Source organism: Semicossyphus pulcher, unplaced genomic scaffold (assembly GCF_022749685.1).
Source record: "Semicossyphus pulcher isolate SPU_LCO1_2020_fin unplaced genomic scaffold, fSemPul1.0.p SCAF_4, whole genome shotgun sequence".
Taxonomy (NCBI): domain Eukaryota; kingdom Metazoa; phylum Chordata; class Actinopteri; order Labriformes; family Labridae; genus Semicossyphus; species Semicossyphus pulcher.
In genome coordinates, this window is record NW_027211715.1 from 18,848,761 (window position 1) to 18,875,740 (window position 26,980).

Consider the following 26,980-nt stretch of genomic DNA (forward strand, 5'->3'; position numbering starts at 1 on the left):
GTCAGCTTCAAATATGGCTTCAAGATTAGAAATAAATTTTGTCAGATTATTGTCTCGCTGTGAATCTATAGCCTCGGAGAAACGAGGGGAAACAGAATGGAGATTAGAAAAGGTAAGACTTGATGAATACGAAGTGCATTTTTCCTTCAGAACTGTTTTTTTCTGACCTTCATTTGCTAACGTTAGCATGACTGTTGTTGTTGTTAGCTGCAGCTGTGAGCCGCTCTGTCTGTTAGCCACGTCGTCACTGAAAGCAGTGACAGAAGGATGTCTTTAAGTTATATCCTTCAGTGGCTTTTTCCTTTCCTACACACGTTATGCCCTAAAACATTTAACTAGTGAACAGCTGACTTGTAGATAGCTTGCTAAACCTGCTCAGTTAGCTTACTGTACGAATAACTAGGTGATGCTCCTTATCAAACAGTCACGTTAATATTACACAGTTAATTTGAAATGGTGACCACATTAAATCACCAAAATAAATACATACCATCAAATTGCCCAAACTGTGTAACAGTACTTGTTACAAGGTTATATCAAGGTATATATCACAGTGAAGATGGTAGTGTTGATACCCTCAAGGTCTAGTCCCTGTATAGAATTTCATATTGACACTTAGACTCACTTTCCAGTTTATTAGTTGCACATAGTTTACAGTCATGTAATCTTACACAACAGTCCTGCAGTAAATCCTACCTCCATGATGGTTTTAATTTTCTGGTGTTCATTCAACACTATCATTATTTGGAGAATGTGGTTTGTGTTGCTGTAGAACTGCATTAAATTACAAGATCTGTTTATTCGTTTGTTTGTTCACCCTATTGACATCAAAGAGAGTAGACTAAATATACTAAAAGGAAACATACTACAGCAAGGAGAATGACCAAGTTTAATCAACACCTCTATAAAGTAGCAAGTATTATATAAAGTAGTTAAGGTAATAAAATGCTTAAATGCTTATTATTACATATATGTATACAAAGAAGACCTCGACAGAATCTACACAGCTTGGCATTGGTCTGTTTGAAATGTTACAATTTACCAAAAAATGTAAGTCAATGTGTTTTGCTCTCCTGTAGTATGTTGGTGCCTTGGAGGAGATGTTGGTGGCTCTGAGGAAAAGTCAGAGGTAACCGCTCTTTCAGCTCTTATGGATCTTGATGGGGTTTTATATTGCTGATTTCTTATCACACAAGATGCCATTAAAGCTTAAATGTTTCCCCTTACGCTGGGTCGTCTATGTGTAATCAACTTAGAGCTTTTCAACATCTCATTTCAGCCACTCAGTCCTCTGATGTGAGCAGTTCTCAGTCGAACCCTGTTTTATGCATTTGTGCTTGGCCTTGTGATGAATGTATTGATATATTGTAATACTGTTGATGGAAACTTGTGTTTTTTTGCAGCAAACCCACAACAGAAGTACTGACTGAATACACAAGAAAAGTAGATTTTCTGAAAGGACTTTTAGAGGCTGAGAAACTGGTCAGTAGCATTTACAAAATCATACCCTTTTTCTCCATCATATTATGTACTTGATGTGTTATTATCATTTATGGCAGAGTCTACAACAACAGTCCTTTTCTCTTATTTCTTATCTGAACTGTTCATCCTGCATTCCTAAAAACATGAAACAATAATATTCATTTAGTATTTATTTTATTTGTCTCTTGATTTTTTTCTTCTGTTCTCAAACTGTTCTCATCTCATGTCTCTGCTGTTCTTATTCACAGTCTTCACCAACAGAAAAAGCTTTAGCTAATCAGTTCCTTGCTCCTGGTCGAACACCCACAATAGCCAATGAGAGGATGCCTGCCTCTAAAACTGTCCACATGCAGACAAAGGCCCGATGTACGGGAGAGATGAGGGACGAGCTGCTCGGCAAGGTACGATGAGACGACCACTGGTAGAAAAACTAGATGAAAACAACAGAATAAAGGCCTTATGACCCATTCACACATTTCCTTCTTTTGTGTCATTACAGGGGCTCTCAGGCAAAGGTAAGACAGTTTTGGGGGGGCATTCAAAGTGAATTTAATTTGGAATAAACTGCTAAATTATACCTTATATTAAAACAAGATAGACGTCTGATTTAGGGTGATGATTTACAAAAGTTATGTTCTCCTTTTGTCTCTATAGGAACTTCAGAAACAGAGTTGCGAAACAGAAGGTAAAGTTTTTCGTCCTGTTTTTTTCTCTCTCTCCATTATTCTGGATTTTTGTTGTTTATATTTATAACACTGGTACAATTACTGATTGCTTTTAAAGAGTTCATGTTCACGCACAGCTCTGCTAATCACATAATGTAGTTTATCACTCTTCATTGTAAAAGAAGCAACCAGAGGAACTATGTATCACCTTTGTTGTGACTGTGAATGAGCCCTCGGTTTTTTGCCTGCAGTAAAATAGTAAAAGTGAATCGTGCTCTCTGGTCTTGTGCAGAGGTCTTCCTCTGGACGAGCGTCAGTCCGCTGCAGAGCTGGAGGCCGTCCTGCAGCATCACCACAACCTGCAGGAGAAGCTGGCTGATGACATGCTCAACCTGGCCCGAAATCTGAAGAACAACACTCTGGCAGCCCAGAACATCATCAAACAGGACAACCAGGTAACTACACAGTGTTCTTTATGATGTATACTTTAATCACAATGTGACAGGGACAGATCGCACCCAACTTACGTCTGTAACATGATTTATTTATTTATTTTTACTAACATATATACCTATGGCCTGCGTGAGACTTATGACTACGTTTTTACTTCAAAGAAAATGAAGCAGACACCGCAATAAGGAGCCTGTGAGTGACTTTATCGATCAAATAACTTCCTGGAAAAGTTCAAAATAAAGTACAAAAAATAACAAAGGCCAGGGAAACACTAACAAATAAAAGCATTGTGTACTAACGAGGGGAGTCAGAATTCCAGATCGGGCTTTTACTTTGAAAAAGCATACCGGAAGTGTTGACTTACTTTACTCTTCATGCCATAGTGACTTTTACTACAGGAAGAGATGCTAATATTGCTGTCAGAGATCAATAGGATTTCAGGATTTTTTACATTAGAATCTTGAGGTGGGACAAAATATCAATACAGCAATATATCGTCGTCCTGACTCGTGCGATACAATTAACGATAGGCGGGTGCCAAATGTCGATATTTTGTGTCAAATTCTGTAAAACTGAATAAATACATGAATCCTGCACGTACCTTCTTAGGGGCGTTTTGTATTCTTCAGTTAATCAGATATCGTGATGTATCTGTTATATGATTGTTTTGCAATATGTCAATGATCGCAGAGTCGCTGTATCGTCATATGATCATTATCGTGGGCCTCGTATCGTATCGTGAGTTACCCTGCGATTCCCGCCCGTTATCATCTGTGTTCCTCTCCCTCCCAGACTCTGAGCCAGTCGATGCGTCAGGCCGACCTGAACTTTGAGAAGCTGAAGACGGAGTCGGAGCGGTTGGAGCAGCACACCAAGAAGTCCGTCAACTGGCTGCTGTGGCTCATGCTCATCCTGGTGTCCTTCACCTTCATCAGCATGATCCTCTTCATCAGAATCTTCCCCCGACTCCGATGATGACCGTCTACGACCCTGAACTCTTAGTCTCCACGTCCTTCCTGTGTTTACAGAGCAGTAACTACGTAGGCCTCATAGATCTACACGCGTGTGATACAGATCAGTAGTGGTCACAACCAAAACAACTGAAACATTTGCACTTTTGAAGCTGAAGTTCTTCCTCTGAACAGGAGGGTTTAAAATGTGGTTTGAAGCATCAGTATTCCTTTTTTTAAACAGAGCAGAACATGAACGGAGGTGAAGAGGATGTTATTGAGGGCCTTTGGTAGCAGCAACAAAGTCTTAATACGCAGACAGACGAGACTGAGCCTTAATTAATGTTATCCCTCATCAGGTAGGCTGCAAGCCATTCAGTTTATGTACAGTCACGATGGTCTGTTGTACAACATTTTTCCCACCATGCATCTGAAAGAGTTCATGAACCGTCCACCATCTGCTGTTTACTATAAGAGCCACAGTTTTAACATTTATATTCCGTTAAATCTGAGACTAAAGACTTAAAGAACCTGTGGATGTGCTGAACCTTTAAATCATGTGGTAACACTTCACTTTAACTGCTCCTATTAAGCATTTATAAGCACTACACGAATGATTAATAGATGGTTTATAACACTTTAATGCCATCATACACTGGTGACATCTGATGGCATTTTTTATTGCTGCTGTGTTTTATTGTATATCATTCATTCTGTCCCCTGAGTGCTCGTGGGTGGAGTTATAATCACTATAAAAACACATTTGTACACACCTGAACAGGTTTATCATCACATTACTATTAATTTAAGGTTAATAATGTGCTTCTAAATGCTTACTTAGGGGTTCAAAGTTCAAAGTGTCAGCAATGTTCCCACTAAAATTAAATGTATACAAATATTCTAAATTACAAAAACTCATTTCAAAGTTACTTTTTCATCTTTTCTTAAGTTCTGGAAAAATTCATTGTGAAGACATGAAGCGCTTTGTCCTGTTTTTTTTTTAGTTCATTGTTCCTCATGTCCTCAGTGCTGTTTATTGTTAATGAGTGTGTGCATTCTGGTGGTCGATTCAGGTGATGATATTTGTGATGTTGTTGTTGGTGACTGTTGAGGCTGCTGATGTTTCTGAGGTAAGATTTTGTTTTTGTCAAATGACTGTAACCCCATTAAAGCATTTGCATATCATTGCGAGCAGCTGCCGTGCGTGTAAGATCCCAAGAAAGTCTCCTTTTAATTGTGTGTGCATTACGAGACCTGTGTGTGTGTGTGTGTGTTGTGTACGGGAGCGTATTGCTGCCATGCCGGGATAGAAAAAGATCAGTATCATGTTGTAATGTGAAGTTTTATGTTAAAGTGGTAATCTCACAGATCTGAGTTTCGTTCTCTTTGGCAGCACCTGCTTCGATAAACGGTAATTGCAGGAGCACATTTCCCAGATATCCAGACAGTGTTGCATGTTTGACGTCCACAGTTGGCTCCGGTTGTAACTCTTGATTTGCCTTCATCTGAGCGTCGAATTTGGATTTTCACTTATTTCTGAAGTTGTATCTGTAGTCATCGATCTTTTCTTTCTTTGTCCAGCCATAGTAGATTACTGTTTACTCGCAACACTTGCAGAGACCGGAAAAGCAGCCGCTTAGCTCCGCCTGCCCTCTCTGGCAGACCAGCTACTGCTGGGTGATGGAAAACGTGTCACTAACTGGACTAACCGCTTGTAATTTTTTACCACAAAAATGTAATAATACTATATACTGCAAAAGCAAAGGCTTTCATCAGTGGGCCATAGGCTCAATCGCTATTGTGTTACCTCATTCGGTGATAGTGACTGAACAGAAAATCTTACATCTTAAAAAGATTATATCTTTAAAACAATACATCTTCACGTTCTAACATAAGAACTTATCATGTTATAACGTGATTACTTATTTTGTTATAACATGGAACTGATGTTTGAGTTAGGAAATGGACAAATTGAAAAATATGACTCATTTACAGGATTTGATTATGTTCTTCTTCATGTTTGGGTTAAGAAATGGGAAGATCCTGCTGTTATTGAGCACAGTGGATGATATTGTGATAAGTAAGCATACACTGCGTGATGGAACGATAACTTCTATTGTTATAACCTGAAACTTTAAATTGGTCTCCAGCGGAGTTGGACTCCCTGTGGTTGGTACTTCGGGTGTAAACTGGCACTTGGCATCCATGGAGCCTCCCGTGCCCCTCCAGCTGATCAGTGAGAAGCATTGTAACCTCCAGAGGGTCGGACTCATTCTTCGTTCTGTGAAGCCCAGTGCATTTTAAAACCCTTCTAAGTGTACGCATACTCATCACAGTATCATCCACTGTGCTCGATAACAACAGAATCTCACCAAGTCTCAACCCCCTCATGAAGTAGAACTTAATCAAATCCTGTAAATGAGCCGTATGTTTCAATTTATCCATCCACACAACATTTCCTAACTCAGACCTCAATTTAAGTTTTCACGTTATAACATGATACTGATCCTTTTTTTAAATCCCAGATTGGCAGCAGTATGCTTCCATAGCTGTGGGAGCTCTGTGTGACCTTTCTCTCCTCACAAACTAAAGTACCACATTGCACCTTCTCCTGCAGTGACTACATGTGGCCACTGGGTGTCAGTCACATCCTTATATATGAGCAGAAAATGACCTCCATGACCCTGATGACTTGATCAAGCCATGAATCCCAAATTAACCCTGCTGCTCATTTAGAAGTGACCTGAGGCCTGAAGTATGGCTAAATAAAGCGCATTAAGAGCGTGCAGCGGCCGTGTGTGACGTTGTAATCTGTGCATTGTCAGATTCTCTTCCTGCTTCATTGAAGTTTGATAACATTTGGTGCTGAAACTGTGTTTTTCCTGCATGCAGACACTCTGAAAAAGCTTCTTACAGGTTAACATTCCTGCTGCGTTGCCAGTCTGACTGTCATCTGAGGCCCGTGGAGCTGACTAGCTTGTCCAGGCTTGCAGCTCGCCCCCTGGCCCTTCCTCTCTGGCTGGCTGGCTGGGCCTCAGCCCGGCCTGCCGTGTATTTTAGGATCCCTGGGGGGTGTTTTGCCTGCTGGAAGCCGAGGTATGCAGGCCACCAGGAGACCAAATGAGGTTGTGTCACTGCGGAGGATCGTCATCCCTCAGTTTAATCGCAGCTGTTTGCGCCTCCATTCTCAGGCCTGTGCTCATGCTGTGGCTGTGTGTGATCTGCTCTCTGAGGCTGCAACTCTGCGTTTGAACTGAGACTACTCTGCATGACTTCATCAGCCGTGTGGTTTCTCATGTTCATTATGCTGGTATTATCCCATTAGCTGTAAGAGGCTGTTTCGCTTTAGTTTCCTACTCAGACTCCAGAGTCTGGGATGTCGTAAGCGCGAGCTCCTATGTTCAGCAAACGCCTCGAGATCTGTGGGGCTCATTAACGGCACTTTTAACCTCTGACCCCGGGAACCTGAATGGGCTCCTTCCTGCTCTCTTTTCCCACGAGGACGCTCTGAAAATAGAGCTCTACACTCAGAAAAGTTTGGGTGTAAATTTAGCTGGATCACTTCAGTATCATTGTGTGATAAGACACCTTTCATAGAGGGGGTATGATCTGTAACCAGTGGTGGGAAACAGTGAAGTGCTGTACTTTTTGAGGCACAACGGTGTTTCACTCTTACATGTTTTACTCTGCTACATGATTTTTAAATATGCTAAAAAGTTACTTTGATGATCTTGTATACAAAACGTACGATCAGCAGCAATATTGGATGCATTGTTGTAGATATTAGTAAGCATATATTAGCATATAGCTAAAACCCTGACAGGGACCATTCTGCTGACTCATGAATACTCTTAATTTACCGCTCATACTTTTGTACCTGAGTAAAATTATGTTTACTTGATACTTCTTGTGAACATTGGTTAACAACACTTAAGAGTAATTAGAGAGTAAAAGAGAATAGAGAGTAATTTCCAACCCCATAGAGATGTAATATACAGTTAGGACATTAGACATAAGAACGACTTTTCAGCTGCCAGGTCGCAAAAAAACCTTTACTTCCTGATTATAAAAGACGTATGACTTTTCTGTCTAGCATTGGAAAATTATATATAAAGCATCAATTAACTATTAATAACCACTTTGGTAGCACAATAGTCATGATAAATGCTCCTTTATAGGGTAGAGCAGGTGTCCCATATACAGAGGCTGCAGTCCTCAATGCAGTGGTCGCAGATTCGGCTGCAGCCCTCGGCCCTTTGCTACACGTCACCCCCCAATCTCTTCCCTCCATACTTCTTGTCTATCTAGCCAACAAAAACGATCCTTTGCGTAAGGCTTTTCCCCTATTTTTAGTCTGCTATTTCCTTCTATTATCTTAACATGCCACCAGACGTAAACAAACACCTTCATACAGAGGACAGTACACAGATATATCTGCAGATAAATCCTGTATAAAAATTCCTTCAAAACTTCTCTGCCTAAGTCAGTCTAAGTTTCATCATTTTCTACCCCTGCCTCACTTTAAGTGGCTGCCCCTTCTGGAACGTGACCAGCGTCTGTGAAATAATTACTGTTCGAGATTTTTATTTCCAGCTGATATCGAGTAGGTTTCTGCTGCTGTCAGATGCACTACATGTCTAAGGTGCATTATACTGCTGATATAACCTGTGTGGTGGTAGTATGCCTTTAATAGGTTAGATCCTTCCAAACAGCAGAGGAACAAATTGTTAAGCATGAGAGAACTTCCCTCCTGCCTTAACGCCGCTCTGCGCCTCTGAAACACCACAACACTCCGCTCTTTTAATTTAGTTCTTGGCTGCAGCTTCAGGAGGATTTAGGTTGCCTACAGAGATGAAGGAATTTTTTCTTTCATTCTCTTTTTTCTTTTTTCCATCTACTTCATTGAGGGAGCAAAAGGGGTAAAGAGGGCTTTGCGTTTTTGTTTTTTTTCTCATGCCAAAGTTTTGCATGTGCTGTTATGTTAGAGACCTGATGGGAGCGTAAAAGGCTGCGCTTATTAAGCTTTCAACGTGAGTCACTATCTTGCACACACACAGTCTCATTCATGGAAAACAGAGCGGTACGGGCTCCTGTCTTTACTCCCGGTCACTGAGGCGTAGTTTACAACGGCTCGGAAATCACACAATTTGCAGTTAAATCTCCATGAATCAAAAATGAACTTTATTATTTTTATTAACTGGCCGCTTTTATGGTTAATTTCCCAGTTTTTTATGGTCTCTGTTTCCAGGATAACTTAGGTCAGACATGGAAATCCGGCAGACATCTTTAAATCAGTCAGACAGGGTCACTGCTGCAAAATAGTCCCTTGTTTTTATCACTTTATCCCCCACAAACACACATGTACTGTATGTAATTAATGTTCAAAAAAGCTGTGAACCTTTATGCACAGATTGGTTGCATCGTCTACCATGCACTAGGCCTACTTCAGAGGTAGATCTACACGTGTATTCAACTGCAGCCTTCTGTGATGATTTCAGTGTTTACTTGTGTCTCTCTGATCAGAGCTGCTGCTCTGTTGATCTCAATCTCTTAATCTGTCTCGTCTGCAGGTGCTGTGGAAGTTTCTCTGTTTTCATTTTGCCGTTACAGTTTCCCCCGTCAGGACCCGCCTCCCTGCGTGTGAGTGAGACAGTTTGTTTCTGTATCTCTGTCTGTCTGCGCGCTCGTGTTGTGTCTGTGGCTCTTCCTTAGTCTTAACACCCTAATGAGGGCTCCTCTCTCTCGCTCTCTCTCTCTCACACACACACATACAGCTGTGTCTTGGCAGCTCTCTGACTAGCAGACAGAAGTATCTGATGCAGCTAGAAGGACCACTTTCTCTCTGTCAATTATCTTTAACCATGCATTATTAGCTGCATGTTTGTGTGTGTGAACATGCCTATGTGTTTCCACCTGTATGTGCATGTACTGTATGTTTACTGCACCCCAAAGACCTGAGCCATGCATCATTCCCTGCAGCCCCCTATTTCCCCTCCATGGCTGCGTATCTGCAGCCTATAGTGTCAACATGTGGGTTAATGCACTGAACCTTCCAGCCTATTTGTCAGGCAGCGCAGCGCTGAAAGAGTCCCCAGTGAAAGAAAAACCCTCCCTGCTGCTTTCTGCTCAGCCTTTGATGTATAGAGCCCAGGTAGTGCTGCCGCTGAGAGGCTTAATTTCTTGCTGCTTTGCTCCTTCACCTTTTAGTGAGTCCGGATCCCCCAGCGGGCAGGACTGAGGATCATGGGTAATGCCGGTACTACAAGAGGCTTTCTGGTTATGAACTGCCTCATACTTGGAGCATTATCCCACCGACTTTAAGTAATAGATTTACATTTTGGGAAATATGCTTACTTTTGAGCACATGATGAGTATAGCTGGAGCAGGTTAGCTTGTAGCATGATGATGGATACAGCTAGCTTGTACTGTTCTAAGTCCTTCTAGCACCTCTGAAGCTCTTTAACCAACAGCTTGTGTCTTGTTTTGTTTTACCTGAGCAGCGTAGCTTAAGTATAAAAATGATTAATTTAACGTCACACATTTTAATCTACACATGGGTCTGTATGTGACTGACTTACTGAGTGGCGGTACTTTCACAGCTGTAGAGAGAGAGAGAGCTGCGACATCACGGCGGATCATGGAGCATATTGGACCGCGACTCTCTGTCTATACAGCTCTGGATACTTTGTTCGGGGGAGTAGGCGGGGCTGCTCCTCCGCTGCTCGTCCGCTGTCCTCACCTACGTCCGCAGTGCGCACCTGCTTTCAAACTCGTTGTCATCGGCCTCATAAAGACAGTGCTTGTAACACATTGCTCACATAAGCGCACATTGACTTGATGCGGTCAGCCCATGGGCTGTATAAAAAGATGGACGCTCCCTGCTGACTGGCTGCAGTATACGTCATGAAGCCGCCTCCTCCATGTTAACAGATGGGACATGAGTCAAACTATAAAATCAAAATACATGCCCGATAATTTTTTCTCAAACATGGTTTCTGTCATTATAGTTAGTTTGTTTTATTATCATGCTGATTTACGTCCAAGTGTTCATTTTTCTGACAAGAATTTTTTCATTTTTCCTGCAGCCGATCAGCAGAGTAGAGGACAATCCACGAGTGGAAACGTAACTAAAACAATCACTACAGTCATTGAAGTTTCCATACCTGTGAACGTTAACCTCAGACCAACACAGAGAAGCTGTTAAACACGCTAGTTTTTACGGTAAGTTAAGTGTGTGTGTTTGGGTTAGCGGAAGTGGCTACGACCGCTTCACTCGCCGATCTCTACTGCGCAGTCTCTGGCTCCATATGACGTCACCATCGCAAGATGACAGCGCCTATCACAGGGGCTATTTTGGCATCAATTTCGTTCAATGGGAGCAGATGGAGACGCGTTGTCCATCTATATATACAGTCATTGGGTCAGCCACATACAAAGTTTTGACCTAGTCTTGTTTGATAATTAATTAATAGTTTTACCCATATTCTTTGTACAGCTCTCAGATATTTGGATTTACAGTATTTTATATTAAATTTAATATTTTGGGGTTTTAATCTGTTTTTCTGACTAATATTTAAGTAATTTGTGGACGTCATCTTGGCCTCTTTGAACTTGTGATATGCATATATTACTAATTTGATCTGTTTTAATTGTTTAATCCAAATCCAAATAGAATTAATTCTTTTGCATTTTATTATTTTTTTTATTTATTTGAAGTCCGACAGAAAGAGACAAAACTGTCTCCTGTTTCCAGTCATTAGCTGAGCTAACCTAATCTGCTGCTAGCTGTAGCTTCATTCTGAATAGAGAGTATTTTTGATGATCTCATCTAACTCTCAGCATATTTCCTAAACTATCAAAACATTCCCTTAAACTGATGTATAAACTAGAGTCCTGACTGACGTACGTAGTTGCAGGTGGCTTGGATGCAGCACTTGTTTTTCTGCAAGTAGACCGAGCCTTTGGCTGGGAATCACTGCTCAGATAGGGAGAGGGGCCTTGAGGCTGAAAACTGTCAAGGATGTAAAGTTGCTGCAGACTCCATGAAGCAGGAGCGGGGACCGGCAGTTGAGGCTCCAGGCTTTGGGAGCAGAGACTGGGACATGTCCGGGGCGGGGGGGTGATGGGTAGAGGTGGTATGTGGGAGTCATATGTGGGAACCAGTCGCACCTCTCCTGGGCCTCCGCAACGCTCTCCCCTGGAAGGCCCCCGAGCCGCCACAGCAGGTGCAGGGCCCCTCCTCTGGAACAAGGGAGGCTCCTCGGGGTAGCAGATTAGGGCTGAGTGTTGTGTGTTTATGTGTGTGAGTGTGTAATATATTTCTGTCAACCCGGTTTCTCTCTCATTTTTTCACTCAGACTGAAACTTGATATGTTCCTTCAAATATGCAAATTCACAAAACACTGAAACTGCTGCAGATTTCTCCCAAAACAAGAGAAGCAGCTTTTGAGTTTGTAGTAAAAATAAGTCTTGTCAGTGTGTGTGTGTGTGTGTGTGTGTGTGTGTGTGTGTGTGTGTGTGTGTGAAATACTGTGTTGATAAAAGGGATGAATCCTTGGCTGAGTTGTTATTTGTGAGGATGTTTGCGACCAAGGTTTCTTTCAAGGGTAGTTTTGACGTCATTCATGGCATGTTTTGTCCTCTGAGTTGGTATGTCAAGGCCAACCAGATGCTCTGTGATTAATTGTAAATACTAAAGTGCAACATTTTGGCAAAATTCTTCACCAAGGTTTTCCATGCAACATGTTATTTTCTGTGTGCAGCCTCTCAGAAAATGCAGCCAAAACCGTGAATGTTACGTTTTCAATAACAGATGGACAGAAAGGTTCATCTGCAGAGGAGTCTATTCTGTGCATGTAACTAATTGTACATGCTTATATTTTCTGTATCCATATCTGTGTTTGTGTGTACTTATCCTGACTGCACATGGCCGAAAGTGGAGTAGACAGTGCTTTCCTCGTCGATCCATCATATCCCATCCAATCCAGATCAATAGCGATCCTGCTTGTTTGGTTGTCAGACTGACTGCAGCTCTTTGGTCTCTACTATTGATTCTTTTCTCTCCCTGTTTCTTCTGTCGTGTTAAAGACTGCACCTCTCAGCGGGGAACACGGAGGAGATTGCTTACAATAGTGAGAGTCGTCTGTGATCGGATACGTCTTCGTCTGCTTGCGATGGAGCGTGTAGGCCGTCCGGAAACCAGGAAAAACAACACGCAATGATTTTTGTAGTTTGTGTATAACAGGCTCAATGCTGTGCTCGTGGGCTTTAGTGTAACACAAGCCATTCATGAAGGAGTGAGCAGCCTGCAGCCTGAGGATGACTTACAGTAGCTTTTACACACTGATTTCTGCTCATTGTGTGCATTTGCTGCACTGCCGCCACCCCCAGCAGCACAGTGTAGCATGTTATGGCTGCAAAATTATGTTAGATGTTAGATGTTAGCATTTGTATCAATATACTTAAGAATAGTTTCTGCAATTTAATGCTACTTCCACATGAACAATTATCCAATCATATTTATAAAAGCATCACAATCATCCATCCATCATCTATACCGCTTATCCTGTTCAGGGTCCCGGGGCTGAAGCCTATCCCAGCTGTCATTGGGTGATGGCAGGGTACACCCTGGACTGATCAGCAGGCAATCTCAGGGCTGACACATAAGCCACTTTCCCACTGTTCAAAAACCTGCTAACACCCGGCCTTTTTCCTAAATGGGAAAGGTCAAATGACTCTGCAGTAGACCCGGGTAATTATCGCCTCAGCTCCGACCGGCATTGATGGGAACACAAAGCCTGTGTCGACACACTAATCTTCACCCCTCTCCGGAAGATGCTATGCTTCGTCGGTAACTCCTGCGACTCCTTGTCATCTCATCAACAAATTCCGCCCTTCTCCGTCCAAGCAGCGCTCGAACAATCGTTCCAAATTTGTCAGCGCTGAGTTTGATAAACAGACTGAATAAGTTAGAGATACAATAAAGACCTAACCACCGAAACATCTTCACTGTTTGCTAACCCTGTCTCCGGCGCGTTTGTGACGTCAGATGGTGACGCAGCAGAAAAGAGACTGACAGGAGGATACTCCACTGGCAATGGGAACAGAGACAATCAGCATTTATAAGTGCGTCTTTCCGGGTCTGAAAAACCTGCGTCAACACGCTAAATTTAGATGGGAAAGAGGTAATAGAGACAGACAACCTTTCACATTCACACCTACGGGCAATTTAAGAGTCACCAATGAACCTAACGAGCATGTCGTTGTCGTTGCATGTGCCCGGAGGGGGACCCACGCATGCACGGGGAGAACCTGCAAACTCAAGACAGAAAGGCCCCCTACGTCCAAACCAGGATTCCAACCAGGAACCTTCTAGCTGAGCACTGTCTATGCTGACAATGTGATGGTAATTTCTGGCCCTTGTTGCACATCAGTCCACTTGGGATGGAAAAGTTGCTTTGCAGTATCTTTTTGCTGCACTTCTCAGTAAATTTCACTCCGGCCTCGACCGCTGCTGCTGTAACTCTTACTGATAAAGTATTCTCTCTCATCTCTACATGCACATCTCCCCAACGTATCTGTTATTTACCTGCATGGCCGCCTTCTTTCCTCATTTTACCTCCACGCTTATCTCCCTCTCCGCCTTTCGTCCCCCCCCCAGTGTGTCTCCATCCGTCTCGCACTGCAGCACAACAAGAGGAGAAATGTTACAGCTGAATAAAACATCACAAGACTTTGGGAGGAGGTTGTGAGAAGCCTTGACCTGCAGGCATAATGCTTTAGCTCAACGTTGCAGCATTTTTTATTTAGCAGCTCAGAGATCTTTTGGCTAAACCCTCTGCATGACTGCTACAACTCTGTGGGATAAAAAAAACGCTGTATGTGTGCTGTTGCTGAAGGAGACGTTTTTTTATGCTGCAACACTCTCGACTCTCTTCACTCTGCAGCTTCTGAAGTTCGACATCAGTTTACTTTATCTGTGATTGATGCTGACAAGGTAAAGCCCGGATCTTCCTGTTATCCCAGTGGCAGGCAGGTGAGAGGGCACGGGAGAACGCTGGCAGAGCTATTGATCATAGTTCAGGGATGCTCAGATACGCCAACAATCCTTATCAAGCGGACAACCCAAACACAGGAAATCCGACCGTACGGCTGAACATGAAAGACGACGCAAGATTGAAGAAAGTACCAGAGTTGTGATCAAAAGGTTATATCTAAGGGATATCTTTGGATTGTTAGAATATTTGCAGCTTTATCTTTGAGTTTTCCCTCATTGATATGTTGCAAAATCCCAGCCAGTATTTGGTTACATGTCTCTCAATCCTTTTCGCCAAATCAGCAACCATTGGTAGCCATCAACGAGCTTCTGGCAAAATTCTGGTTGACCACTCTCGTTGGCAGAATCAGAAGACATCAACCAGATGTGTTGGTTTTCTTGCATGGACTCATCTTTTCAGGGCAGTCCGCATACTTTCAATGGGTTTGAGGTTAGGACTTTGGGAAGACCACTCCAAAAGCTTAATTGGAGCTTGATTTAGCCAAAACCACCCAATTACGTCCCAGATTTGACTTTCTAGTTTATGGTTTGATTTTGTCCCGAAGCATTCTGAGGTAATCGTCCTTCGTCATTAAGCCGCCAACTGGCTTGATTAACCAGCTCCACTGGACTGAAAACAGCCTGAGAGTGTAAAACTTCCAACATCATGCTCGATAGTAGATCGAGTCTTCTTGTGTATGAATAAATGCCAAACTGCCGGATAACCAAACTCTTCTCTCGAGGGTTTTTAGCCATTAGAATAAGTCTGCTTTGGTCCAGGCTAAAAATATCTCCTGGGAAAGTTGCTTGGTTATCCTTACTTTTGTCTCTTGGCCCAGAATGTTTTTGACGTTGGCAGTTTTTAGGGAAATATCTTGAAAGCTATTGGATGCCTTGACATTTATGTAGATATGTTAATTGATGTCATCCTCAAAGTAAATGCAATCAATTTACTTTTGGTGATCCTATTCTTCTAGAACCATCATCCATCCATCCTTCCATTATCTATACCACTTATCAGGGGCCGCGAGGGGCTGGAGCCGATCCCAGCTGTCATTGGGCGAGAGGCGGGGTACACCCTGGACTGATCGCCAGTCAATCACAGGGCTGACACACACAGACAGACAACCTTTCACACTCACTCTCACACCCACGGCCAATTTTAGAGTCACCAATTGACCTAACGAGCACGTCTTTGGACTGTGGGATGAAGTACCTCGAGGGAACCCACGCATGCACATGAAGAACATGCAAACTCCACACAGAAAGGCCCACTTCGGCCGAACCACAAGTCAAACCAGGAACCTTGTAGCTGTAAGGCGACAGCGCTAACCACTGCACCTCCGTGCAGCCCTAGTACCATCATCAGGTCAAAATTATAATTTATCCCAGTCTTTGGTTTATTACAAAATACCTAAAAAAAAGTGTGTCATTCCTATCAGCCTCAAGCCTCGGCCACGAAAAATCTGCAAGGTCGGATTTCCACCCAATCTGGTTCATATCAAACCAATCAAAATCTCTATCTATGGGTCGGGTTTTATATGATGGCTGCCTGTACAAGCCCCCAGGAAGAGCACAAGATTTACAGCCATTTTTACACAGTGGCAAACAGTGTAACTTCAACTTTCAGGTCTGTCATATGATTCATGGTGGCACAATAGAGGTGCATGAACTTCCCACTATAAATACACTTAAAAAGCCCTTATTTAAATGATCCCAAAGTTGTAAAATTCACTAAAGTTATTTTCCTTGGCAGAATGCATCGCTCAGAGCCATGTGAGTTGGGATGCCAGGTTTATGGACACGCTAGCATGCTTGCTCTCTGCTGTTAAAGTGTCTCATTTACAACCAAGATGGCCGCTACTCATGTTTGATGTACATTCTGAATCCACCATGGCATTAATATTAAACAAGCTGGACGTTAAATCACATCACGTACTGGCTATTAAATAATGCCATGCCAAACGTCTGTTTATGATGACTAGAAGCCGTATAAATAGGCTCTTGTAACTAGCTACATACCCTTGCAGGGTACTGCTACATCAAAAGTTAGATGAGGCAGTAGCATCCAGAGGCATGTTGGCCATTTCCTGTTGACACTGCTGGTTGGAATTTAAAAACAAACCAATTTGCTACCACTCAGTGTAGTGCTAGGTAACAAATGTTAGCATGCTAACACGCTAAATTCAGATGCTGAACATGGTGAACATTAAGCCTGCTAAACATCACATGTAAGCCATGTCAGTTTGCATGTTAGCATACAGATGTTAGCATTTAGCTCAAAGCAATAACCATCATAAGTACATGTAAATGCGATTAGCAACAAAGTTTAAGGTGCTAAATCTGTCTGGGCCTCATGGTTATGTAACACTCACTTGACAGAGGACCGCGTACCTGTGTTCCAGCAGCTTCTGCATCCTAGCAGACTTGTTTTTTGGAGGCTCAGATTACATCTGACCATCGGCAACAAACTGTATCCCAGCCAAGTGTGACAGTTTGGGTTTTCTTACAGTCCTTGGCGGAGCGACTGCTGCTTTACCGCTGTATAGCGCTGATGGTCTGGGGACCCGAATATGCTTGGAGATGGCTCAAAGTGACTTTCCACAGTTCATAACATAGTTCTCTAAGTTGTTTGTGTATTTTGGACCCATTCGGTTTTGTAATATTTTATGTAAGAACACACAAAATTTATTGGAGAAACTCCACTTTTCTGTTTCGTTTTGTGACAATCGTTCTGTCCCAGACAAGTGCACGTACACTTTGACCACCGCCTACAAAAAGTTAAGCTAAGTAGACACATCAACATTTACTAAATGCAGGGACATGTCCTGCCTAGACAGCTACAACATGTTCCCAATCATCACCTGTCTAATCTTAGCCTGCAAGCTTGATGGGATTGGTTATTTTTGCACACACTCTGAATATTTATGTCCTAATTTGGGCTATTTTTCTCTCATGTTTTCAAACTGGGGTTATTTATAGTGACTAGACACACTGTACCCTCACACAGCCGGCCTCTCTCAGGCATGCAATCATCACACACACTTGCACTCTGTCAAGTAAATGACATTACATTACAATAATTCCAGCTTACGTAACTTTAAGTCACAGTTTGTTTGTTGACTCCCAGACCCCTCGCTGAACTTTTACACCCATCCAACCTCCCTGATCCCTAACTTCCCCGTACCCTCTCCTTGTGAGAACATAAACAAACACTGTTTTTATTATTGTCATCCTGGGAACACAAGACGTAACGCGGCCCCCTGGTTCCTCCCATTCTCAGCATGTACAGCGCTGGCCCCCGGGGTCACGGAGCAGCGCTGTGGTCAGTCAGGCCTGAGTCACAGGATGTTGAAGTAGCGTGCCTCAGGGCTGTAGCTGGAAATAGGACTTGAGAAGAGCGAATAGTTAAAGCCTTGATGCCTGGCTTCCCCGCTCCTGCTCCTCCGGGATGGATAAGAACAGGCCACACACAAACACACCTCTCTGTCAAACAACTGACAGGGGCTCGGGGCCAGTACTTAAACTTCATTCCACAGGGTCAATAACAATAGTAAAAGGCAGACAGAAGAGGAAACTAATCAACGATTCTGGCAGTTTGTTTGGCAGCCATGTTGCTACTAATTTAGTTTGGGGAAGAGACGCTTCACAGGAGGGGAAATAGCTCTGCAGACGTGCTAGGTTGCCATTAGGAGTAGCAGTGACTTCCCTGTAAATGATGGTGTCATGAACGCTGTAATCTGTCTTTGATCCTCTCAGAAGAAGTTGTTCTCACCTTGGAAGTGGTGTTTGCAGCATCCAGGATGGGTGGTGTGCGGCTGGGTCTGTTTCCTCTGTAAACACTAATACAATGCTGCTGCATTTATCCCACAACCGTGCCTCGCTAACAGGAAGTCATTAAGTGTTTCCCCTTTCTCTTATTTAGTCTCTGTGTGCCCAAGAGAAAATATGTTATGCACTTTGACCTCTATATTTCTCTCCGGTTCTTTTCAATTCAAACCCTTTTATGACATATATCTGCTCTATGATATTTGTTTTTGTTAAGAGCAAATAAATTGTGACTGCATGCTTTCACTTTTATAAATTACAAGATTACTGAACCATTTCCTGCCCAGATCAAAGGTCAGGAGAACACACGCTGTTATTAAATTGCTGGTGTACGGTTAATGCACAGGATGTTTGCAGCTCTGTCAGTGCAGTCTGTGCACACTGTGATGCACAGTTCTTTCACTTAACACCCGATTTATTGCCTGAAAAGGAGGCCGAGATTGAGCATTACTAAATCTGAAATTGCCAATAAGCTGAAAAAGATCTGGAGCAGGAGAGGGAATAGAAATGTTATTTGCATATCCAACAACACTCTGGCTGTGTTTGCAGTTTTAGCAGTACATACTGATTTGGACAAAATGTAGTATGCAGTATGTAAACAAAAGAAAAATTAACATTATGCCAAAAATACCCAGATGTGGTACTGATTCGGTAAAAATCTACAGTGAGCTCGGACCAGTCTACCTCGCCCACTGTATCCCACAATGCAAAGTGCTGTAAAGTCACAACGGCAGTTTAAACGGCGGACGGCAGCAGCATTCGAACAGTAGGGGGCGCTGTAGCTAAAGAAGCGCCGGTTTGCTTTTGGCGGGCTATTGTTTACTTCCGCTTTCCAAAACCAGAGACCAAAACTGGCGTCTGCCTTAGCATGCTGCAAAATAAATTTGAACAGCTCTATACTACATACTACCGCCAGATGTGATTTCAAACACAGCCTCTGTTTCACTCAGACCAGAAATCTACACCCAGTAGTGTCAGTCCTGTCCACTTAAACACTAATTCTCATAATAAAGAAACATTTGGATGTGGAGGAACAAAAGGATATTTAAATCCTCAAAGCGTTGCTTCTATCCATTCAGGGAGGACACAGAGGGTCATTGTCAGGTCCCCGTGTCACTGGAATTCTGGGAATTTTCATCCGCTATGATCTCCACTCGCACAATTCACCCTGTGAATGATTTCACATGCAGATATGGAGAGGGGGTGCCAATTAAAAGCTATGAAACAACACATTTTACAATGACTCCGATGCATCCTCAGAAAATGGCATCAATTTAATCAGGAATCCAAAAGATCTTAAACACAGATGTTACCTAATAATGTTCATGGAAAGAATAGTGGTTGCGTACCACAATGCAGCTACAGTTTCATGAATGTCAAATTATAGTTTTGACTATAAAAGGGGTTCATAAATGTGATTTTGTTGGACTTATTATGACACAATTGTTTGCTCATATCTGCACTAAGATACTAAAGATGTTAGATTAAGATTTTAGAGTAGAATAAGTGTCCTATCTGAGCTCAGCCGACAATCGCTTTCCTGCCTTTCTCCATTGGAAACGTTTCCAAGAAATTGAGCCGTTTTCTGCGTGTCCTGCGTGTGAGCATGCACGTGTACGCATTTACATGTGAACGGAAGCAACAAAACAACAGTGTCCTCATATTCCCAGTGTGAGGGGAAGTGTGAGAGCCGTACTTTGATGTTGTGCAGCACACACTGTCTTCCTGAAGACAACACACCTTTTCCCCCTGAGCCCTCGCTGCTCTGGGGAGCTGTGACATTGACCTGACCTTGACTGTCCTAATGTATTTACTGTGCCTCTGTCTCTGGATGTGCTGCTCTCCCTGTCACTCTGACAATATGTGGATAAAGCTGTCATTGACACATCCTCTCAGGAAGGGCATTCAGGTTCAAGCCCGCCACGCAACTCTCCTCCCTGGCTCCTTATCAATGATAAAGCTAATCCTTTAGCCCTGCACATGGCCTCCTGGCCCCCTGAACCGCCCAGCAGTGTGAGAAAAGGGACAAATAGAGGGGAGGGAAGGGGCAATGGAGGAAATAAATATGGAAAAATAGGGTGGATGAGGGGAGAGAAAATGAGGAGAAGAATCAGAGGGAAGGAAAGAGAAAAATAGGGGAGAAGAGGAAAAAATTGAGATTCAGATTTGAAAGTTTGAAAGAAAAGAGCAGCTGATGAGCGCTTCTGCATGGAAAGAGAGGAGTGGGCAGCAGAGGTGACCCTGGCAGTCTAATCTGTTTATAGATAAGTGTGTTGTGCTCCATGTGTGGGAAAACAAGGCGCTCTGGGATGTGTGCGTGACCCAGGGGGGTTAAGTGTCTTACACGCAGGCCAGGGGTGAACTCACAGGGACACACAGCACACACGATGGAGCGGAGTGTAACACGGGCGGAGGCTGGGTTAACTGGAGGCTCCCTCAGTTTAGGACATTGTGACAGAGATAGAGCTGTCTGAAAGAGGAAGTCAAACATTTCCCCTGGAAAATAACCTGCTATATGTCTCGCTTTATCTTCAAAGCGGTTGCAGAATTCACTTGGTCAGCGTGACATACAGGAGCACAGGATGCGAGCTGTCAGGAGCGAGGTTATGTATTCGGAAAGGGGCTCCTGTCACGTGTGGTGTAAAAACTTCACTGTTCCAAGAAGCTGCAACTTTTTATGATTATTTGTATCATTCATGACATTCTGACAAAGCAAAGTAGCACATGTTCAGACTGTATTTGTCGAGACCACTTACTGTTCAGAAGCTGAGACCTCGACAATGTTTGACCATCACAGAGGCATAACTCCCAATCCAGCAGTCCTCACAGGTGTGATTGCACGTTTCTAAGCTGAAACAAGGAGAACAGTTCATGTTATGCTCGAAAAGGGCCACTGAGTTTAACTCTAACCAAATCATATATTTATGTATCTGAATTGAAAAGTTGACAGTTGCCTTAAGACTCCATTATAGTGCCTTTAGCTAAAAGGTGTTTTTTCCAGCTCAGTTGTTTGTATGCTAAACTGCTAAGATTAGCTTGACAGATCTAACTACCAACGTACAGCTTCATATACAGCTTTTCCAACATACAAAAAATTGCAACTATTTCATATTAATTCCATTTGTTGCTATAGCTCAGTCACAGCACGTGGATATACAGTAAAATATAAACACACACAGTCAGCCCGTCGTGGCATCGTGCCCATGTCATGCTCGTGGCATCAGGTCTTTTTACGCTGAACTGTTTTGAAGTCATTTTCTAACACGGCGCTGTTTAACTTTATAGCTTTGTGACAGTAATTGGACATACAGTAGTTACACTAGATCAAACAGCAGGCACTGTTTCATAGTCCACACAAAGCTCATCTTAGCGTAATGTATGTTTAGACCCTTGCGGCGGCCTCCATCGCGATGTTGCGGGCTAACGTTAGATTAGCTCGCTTGTGGCTTCAGATAAGCATTTGGAAAACATTTAGTGCAAAGAATAAGATATCTTAACTATTGGCTTACACAAAGCTTGCCAAATAATTAATGTATTTTCAGAAAAATGAGCCAAACAAAAACAATTTAGCGCTAACAACTTGCACAATTGTGACATATATGCTAGCGGTGCTTACAGCACAGTAGGCCTGCTCAAATTAGCATTAGTTATTAGCATAAGTTACTGGTAATATATCATGCCAAACCTTACCTTTATTTGTCACTAATAAAACATTTACGTGACACTATGAACCCATCAGGTCACTTATGCATCCAGGACAAGCAAAGCCAAGTCCCTGACAAGTTTTGTGTGCAGCTGCTCCCACGACTCTGCATTCGGTTAACAGTTGGTTGGGGACTCATCTCTTTGTCTTCAGTATTTTACATCAAAAGAAAGTCTTCTTTGGTTTGGTAAGTGTGGTGGGTCTCCTTCAGAGAGGGATGGATTCACGCGAAGTAAAATGTGCATGCCCGTGCCTGAACAAGCCGTCATCCCGCCCCTGAAAGAACTGATCTGAGTACACCAAACACAGAGGGAGTTTGACTGCACTCTCCTTTTAGGAAATAATTACTCCAAAATGTTTTTGCACAGAATATAATAGTTTACTGCTATGTTAATGTGTAAAATTGACATTCAGACCCGGGTCAAATGACTCTGCAGTGGACCTGGGTATTTATCACCTCGGCTCCGATCGCCATTGATGGGAACACAAAACCTGTGTCAACATGCTAATCTCTGCTCCGTCGGCAACTTCTGCGACTCCTTGTCATCTTCTGTCCGTCTCTGTCTGAGCAGCGCTCGAACAATTGTTCCAAATTTGTTGCCACCGAGTTTGATTAATAGATTAAATGAGTAATAGATACATTAAATGGGAAATGGGAAAAGAGACATTGGCATCTACAGTATCAGCGGGTCTTCCTGGGTCTGAAAAACCCATGTCAACATGTTAATTTTGTTGTGGGTCTTTGGCCGACCCACAGTTCAAAACCCAACAAAATGGAAAATACATTATTATTTAGCTTTAAAAATGACCAGAATCACTATAGATTTGTTACAGATATTACTTTTTTTTGTTGATAGACAAATCAAAGAAAATTGAGACAAGATTTTATATGAGTTTTTTTTTTTCTTCCTTTTTAATACTTCTACAATGGATTTGAACATACTACAAACACTGTCTGACAACTGGCCTAGCATGTAAAACAACATCTCAGCTTATCAAATGACAAGCTAGTAAACCTCCAGCATGTATCTGTATTAAACTTTTATGCTATGTATTAATTAGCTCTTCCTCACCTGGTAATAAATCACTGAATCATAAGCCTGAAGGAGAATGAATGTGGAAGGAGAATGGTAGATAGTGTGGTTTTAAAATCTGGAAACATGTGCATGCATGACTGGTGTGAATCTGTGATGCGACTCAGGGAGCAGTAAACTATAGAAGAGATTAAAGGCTGATTGACAGGGGGTCTGTTCCTCCAAATCACCTGAATCATCAGGAGTTGATTCAGTCCATCCACCTTCAACCCATCCTATTCATAAACTGAAAGGAGAAAAAGATGAGAGGGAAACTTTATTCAATCTGATGGAAATTCTTTTGTCTGAGATGCTCAATAAACATAACAAATATAAACACAGTGTAGCCTTACTATATGTTAATAAGACAAGATGAATGCTAGTGGCTCTTTGCAGACTGTAATTTAGCAGTGCTTCGGGCTTAATGCTAACGACAGCACGCTGACATGCTCACAATGACAATGCTAACATGATGATGTTTAGCAGTTGTAGCCTGTACCATTTTAGACATCTTAACTTAGCATTTTAGCATGTAAACATTGCTAGATGCTCAAGTAACATATATATCAAATATAAGCCCAATATAACAAATACTATATGTTATTATGATAAGATAAATGCTAGTGACTTAATTTGAGCTAAAGGCTAACGACAGCACGGACATAACATCATGATGTTTAGCAGGTGTGGTGTTTACCATTTTAGGCATCTTAGCTTAGCGTTTTAGCATGCTAACGTTGCTGGTTAATATGGGATAAAAAGTACAGCTATAGGGGTGCTGGTTTAGCTCAGCTGGTAGAGCAGGTGCCCCATGAAGAGAGGCAAACCCCCAACACATCCAGCCCTTTGGTGCATGTCATCCAAACTCTCTCCTTCCTATTTCCTTTCAATCTTCAGCTGTCCTGTCTAATAAAGGCAAAAGGGGGGGAAAAAATCTTAATAAAAAAGGAAAGTACAGCTATGGTTAAAGGAATGTCATTAGCAAATAGCTGCTAGCATGGCTAATGATATCGCTCAGTGTATATATATATGGTTTCTAACATAATCTAACTGATTGATGTTATCAGACCAAATGTTATAAGAATTGTTATTTTTTTGACCTACTAATATGATACTGATATACTAATAAATTAAATCATGTTACATTTTATAACTATGTTTTGTTACAAATGAAAAAACTAACCTGTGCCTAAAGGAAACAGCGTGGTGTGTGTAGTGTCTTGTGCCAGCAGGTAGCAGATAACAGCATACAATTATTGCCCATGTTGCAATAAAACGTGTGTTAAGCGTTTGCTTTCAATGTCAGTATGACAGTAGTATAGAAGGTGGCCATGTATAGAAAGAAATATGTAAGAAAATGACATAGTCTATAAATTGTTCAGAAATGTGTGACTATGATAAAATAAAATAAAAATAGGACTTTTAAATGAAATCCATAACATAACACATATTTGACTATATTTAAATACATTGGTAGCTTTATAGCTACTGTATTTATTCAAGCATGATGATGAAGTCTAAATACATTTTCACAATGAGCCCCAGAATAACCATTCCTGTCATGTGCCTCCACCCACACCCAGTGCACCTGTACAGGAAGAAGCTGATCCACATCACAGACCCAACACAGCATGAGTGCAGTATGCCAGCACGGTGTTTTGCATGTAGCATACATCTGAAACTCATTAACTTATGAAAGATAATTTCTTTTGATATTTTCTGAAGATGTGCCAAACTACATGACTTCCTTTTTGTCACAGACAATATGTACTCACGTTTCCTGTTTTGTACGCTCCCTTTTCTGATGTCACGTACGCAGATGCTTTACAGATGATGTGCAGTTCCTCCACATGAGTAAAATAGGTGTGGATCCTTTTGCTTGAATGACAACATGCAGAATATGTGTTTGTATTGTGACTGTGTGATTGAGAGATAACAAAGGAATCAATGAGAGAGAGGCAGTTGTGTAAATCACTAATACAGGGAGGTATTTGAAGAGGATAATCCAGGAACGTTTTGTCTTTTTAAGCTCATGACCCTCTCCATGGTGGACGTAGTTGATCTTGCACACATACACGCACACACACACACAGATGCCCTCATGCATACGCAAGGCACACAGAGGCTGAACGGAGGTTCCTGCTTCCTGGCTCCCAAGGCAGCTAATTACTGAGCCTTCCACACCAACAAAGAGAAGAGGCTCTCTCCATTCAAACATATTAATCCCTCCATTTACAGGCTGCAGCAGGGGCCACTGCAGAGAGAAGGAGCGGGAGTGTGTTTCGCCTTCTGCATCTGTGTGTATGTGTGAGGGAGAAAAACAGAGATAATATGCAGTAGGAGTTAATGTTGCAGAAGTTTATGATGTGAGGCAGGAGGGGAGAATGCAAATATGCATTCATTTACTGGAGGATAGAGATACTTTTCAAGGAGATTCATCTGCTGGGTGCCTGGCTGATGAAGCCGATGCGGGTTCAACACTTTTCTATCTTGTGCTTGATTCTTGTTTATCCTTGAAATACCTTAAGGGACCTGAAAGAACAGAAAAAAAATGTGCTGTGCTAATGTGCCTGACACTTATACATATATAAAGCAGAACATATTAGGGTTTGAGGAATAGATTTTACTGATGTTATGAGTGCAGACCCTGCAGCTTTTTTCTTCAGCTGTCAAACTACAATCACCCTTGTGTCATTTGCTTATCTGGATATCCTCCAGTATGAATAAACTACCAAGTAATAGGTGGAAACCTCCCTATCTACTCTCTGGTCAGATTTAATCCTGTGTATTTGCAACATTGTATGCCTTTGTCCCTGTTTGACATCTGGAGTAAGTGAATTGGCTGCAGTTATTTTTAGTGCCACCTACTGAAATGAATTCGTAGTACAACAGAGCCGGGGCACGACTGTAGTGCCTCACAAGTGCTGCATGTGTAGACTCATAACAGCACTTTAGGTAGGTTAGTGGGATAAAAAGCCATTCACTTGACTTCCTCTACTCCCACTGAAAAAGGGAAGAAATCTATGGGATGTGCTGCAGCTGACGGGAAGTAGGAAGAGAAGAAGAGAGGACACATAAGACTGTTTGTGTTTCTACTATAAAGAGATCTGTTTTGACTAGATTCCACAACCCTTAGTCCTTCAGACCTGTGACATTTAATCTCACTAAGACCTCATTTACTCTGTTCACTGGGTAACAACATTCCTCAGACGAACAACAAGCCTGCTCCACAAGACCAACGCATACCCATCCAAGCAAACAAGCTGCACCCCTATGTGATAGACAAGAAGCAAATGTTAGACCCCATTATAATTTATTATAAATCTATTGTTTTGTTGGCAGGATTCAGACATCCTGTTAGGTGTTAGTAAGAAGAACTTCCAGGTATTTTGTGCAGTTAAGTGAGATCAATAGGACAGGTTTCATTTTAAGGATATTTGCTATGCAAATCAGAGGGAACTATGTGTACCTTCGGTACTGCCTGCAGGTATCTTACTTCCTGGCTGCACGGCCAAGGCAGTGTGTAATGTTTACACTGCTCTGTGACACAGAGACACTTTGTTTTGCCCACAAATCTCTCTGTTCTGTTCTATAACAATGAAAGTCTAAAATGCTTTCATATTACCGAAATATTTGGCATAAATCTCGTCTATGATTCCACATATACTTTACATATAAAGACACAATAAGTGCTAAATAACCTCTTCAACCAAGGTTAGTCTTTACATTATTGAATATGTAAATTCATGTTGTATTTGTTTGAGAAATCCTGGTATAAAAACACTTATGAA

At 42.1% G+C, this 26,980-nt stretch overlaps 1 protein-coding gene across 1 annotated transcript; it reads left to right on the forward strand.

Moving 5' to 3' along the window:
* Positions 1 to 4,735, forward strand: use1 (unconventional SNARE in the ER 1 homolog (S. cerevisiae)). The gene is made up of 8 exons (XM_069680210.1): positions 1 to 112; positions 1,080 to 1,129; positions 1,404 to 1,482; positions 1,731 to 1,883; positions 1,982 to 1,997; positions 2,137 to 2,167; positions 2,440 to 2,602; positions 3,393 to 4,735. The coding sequence occupies exons 1-8, from the start codon at positions 14 to 16 to the stop codon at positions 3,573 to 3,575; spliced, it is 774 nt and encodes a 257-aa protein (XP_069536311.1). The 5' UTR covers positions 1 to 13; the 3' UTR covers positions 3,576 to 4,735.
* The last annotated feature ends 22,245 nt before the right edge of the window (positions 4,736 to 26,980 follow it).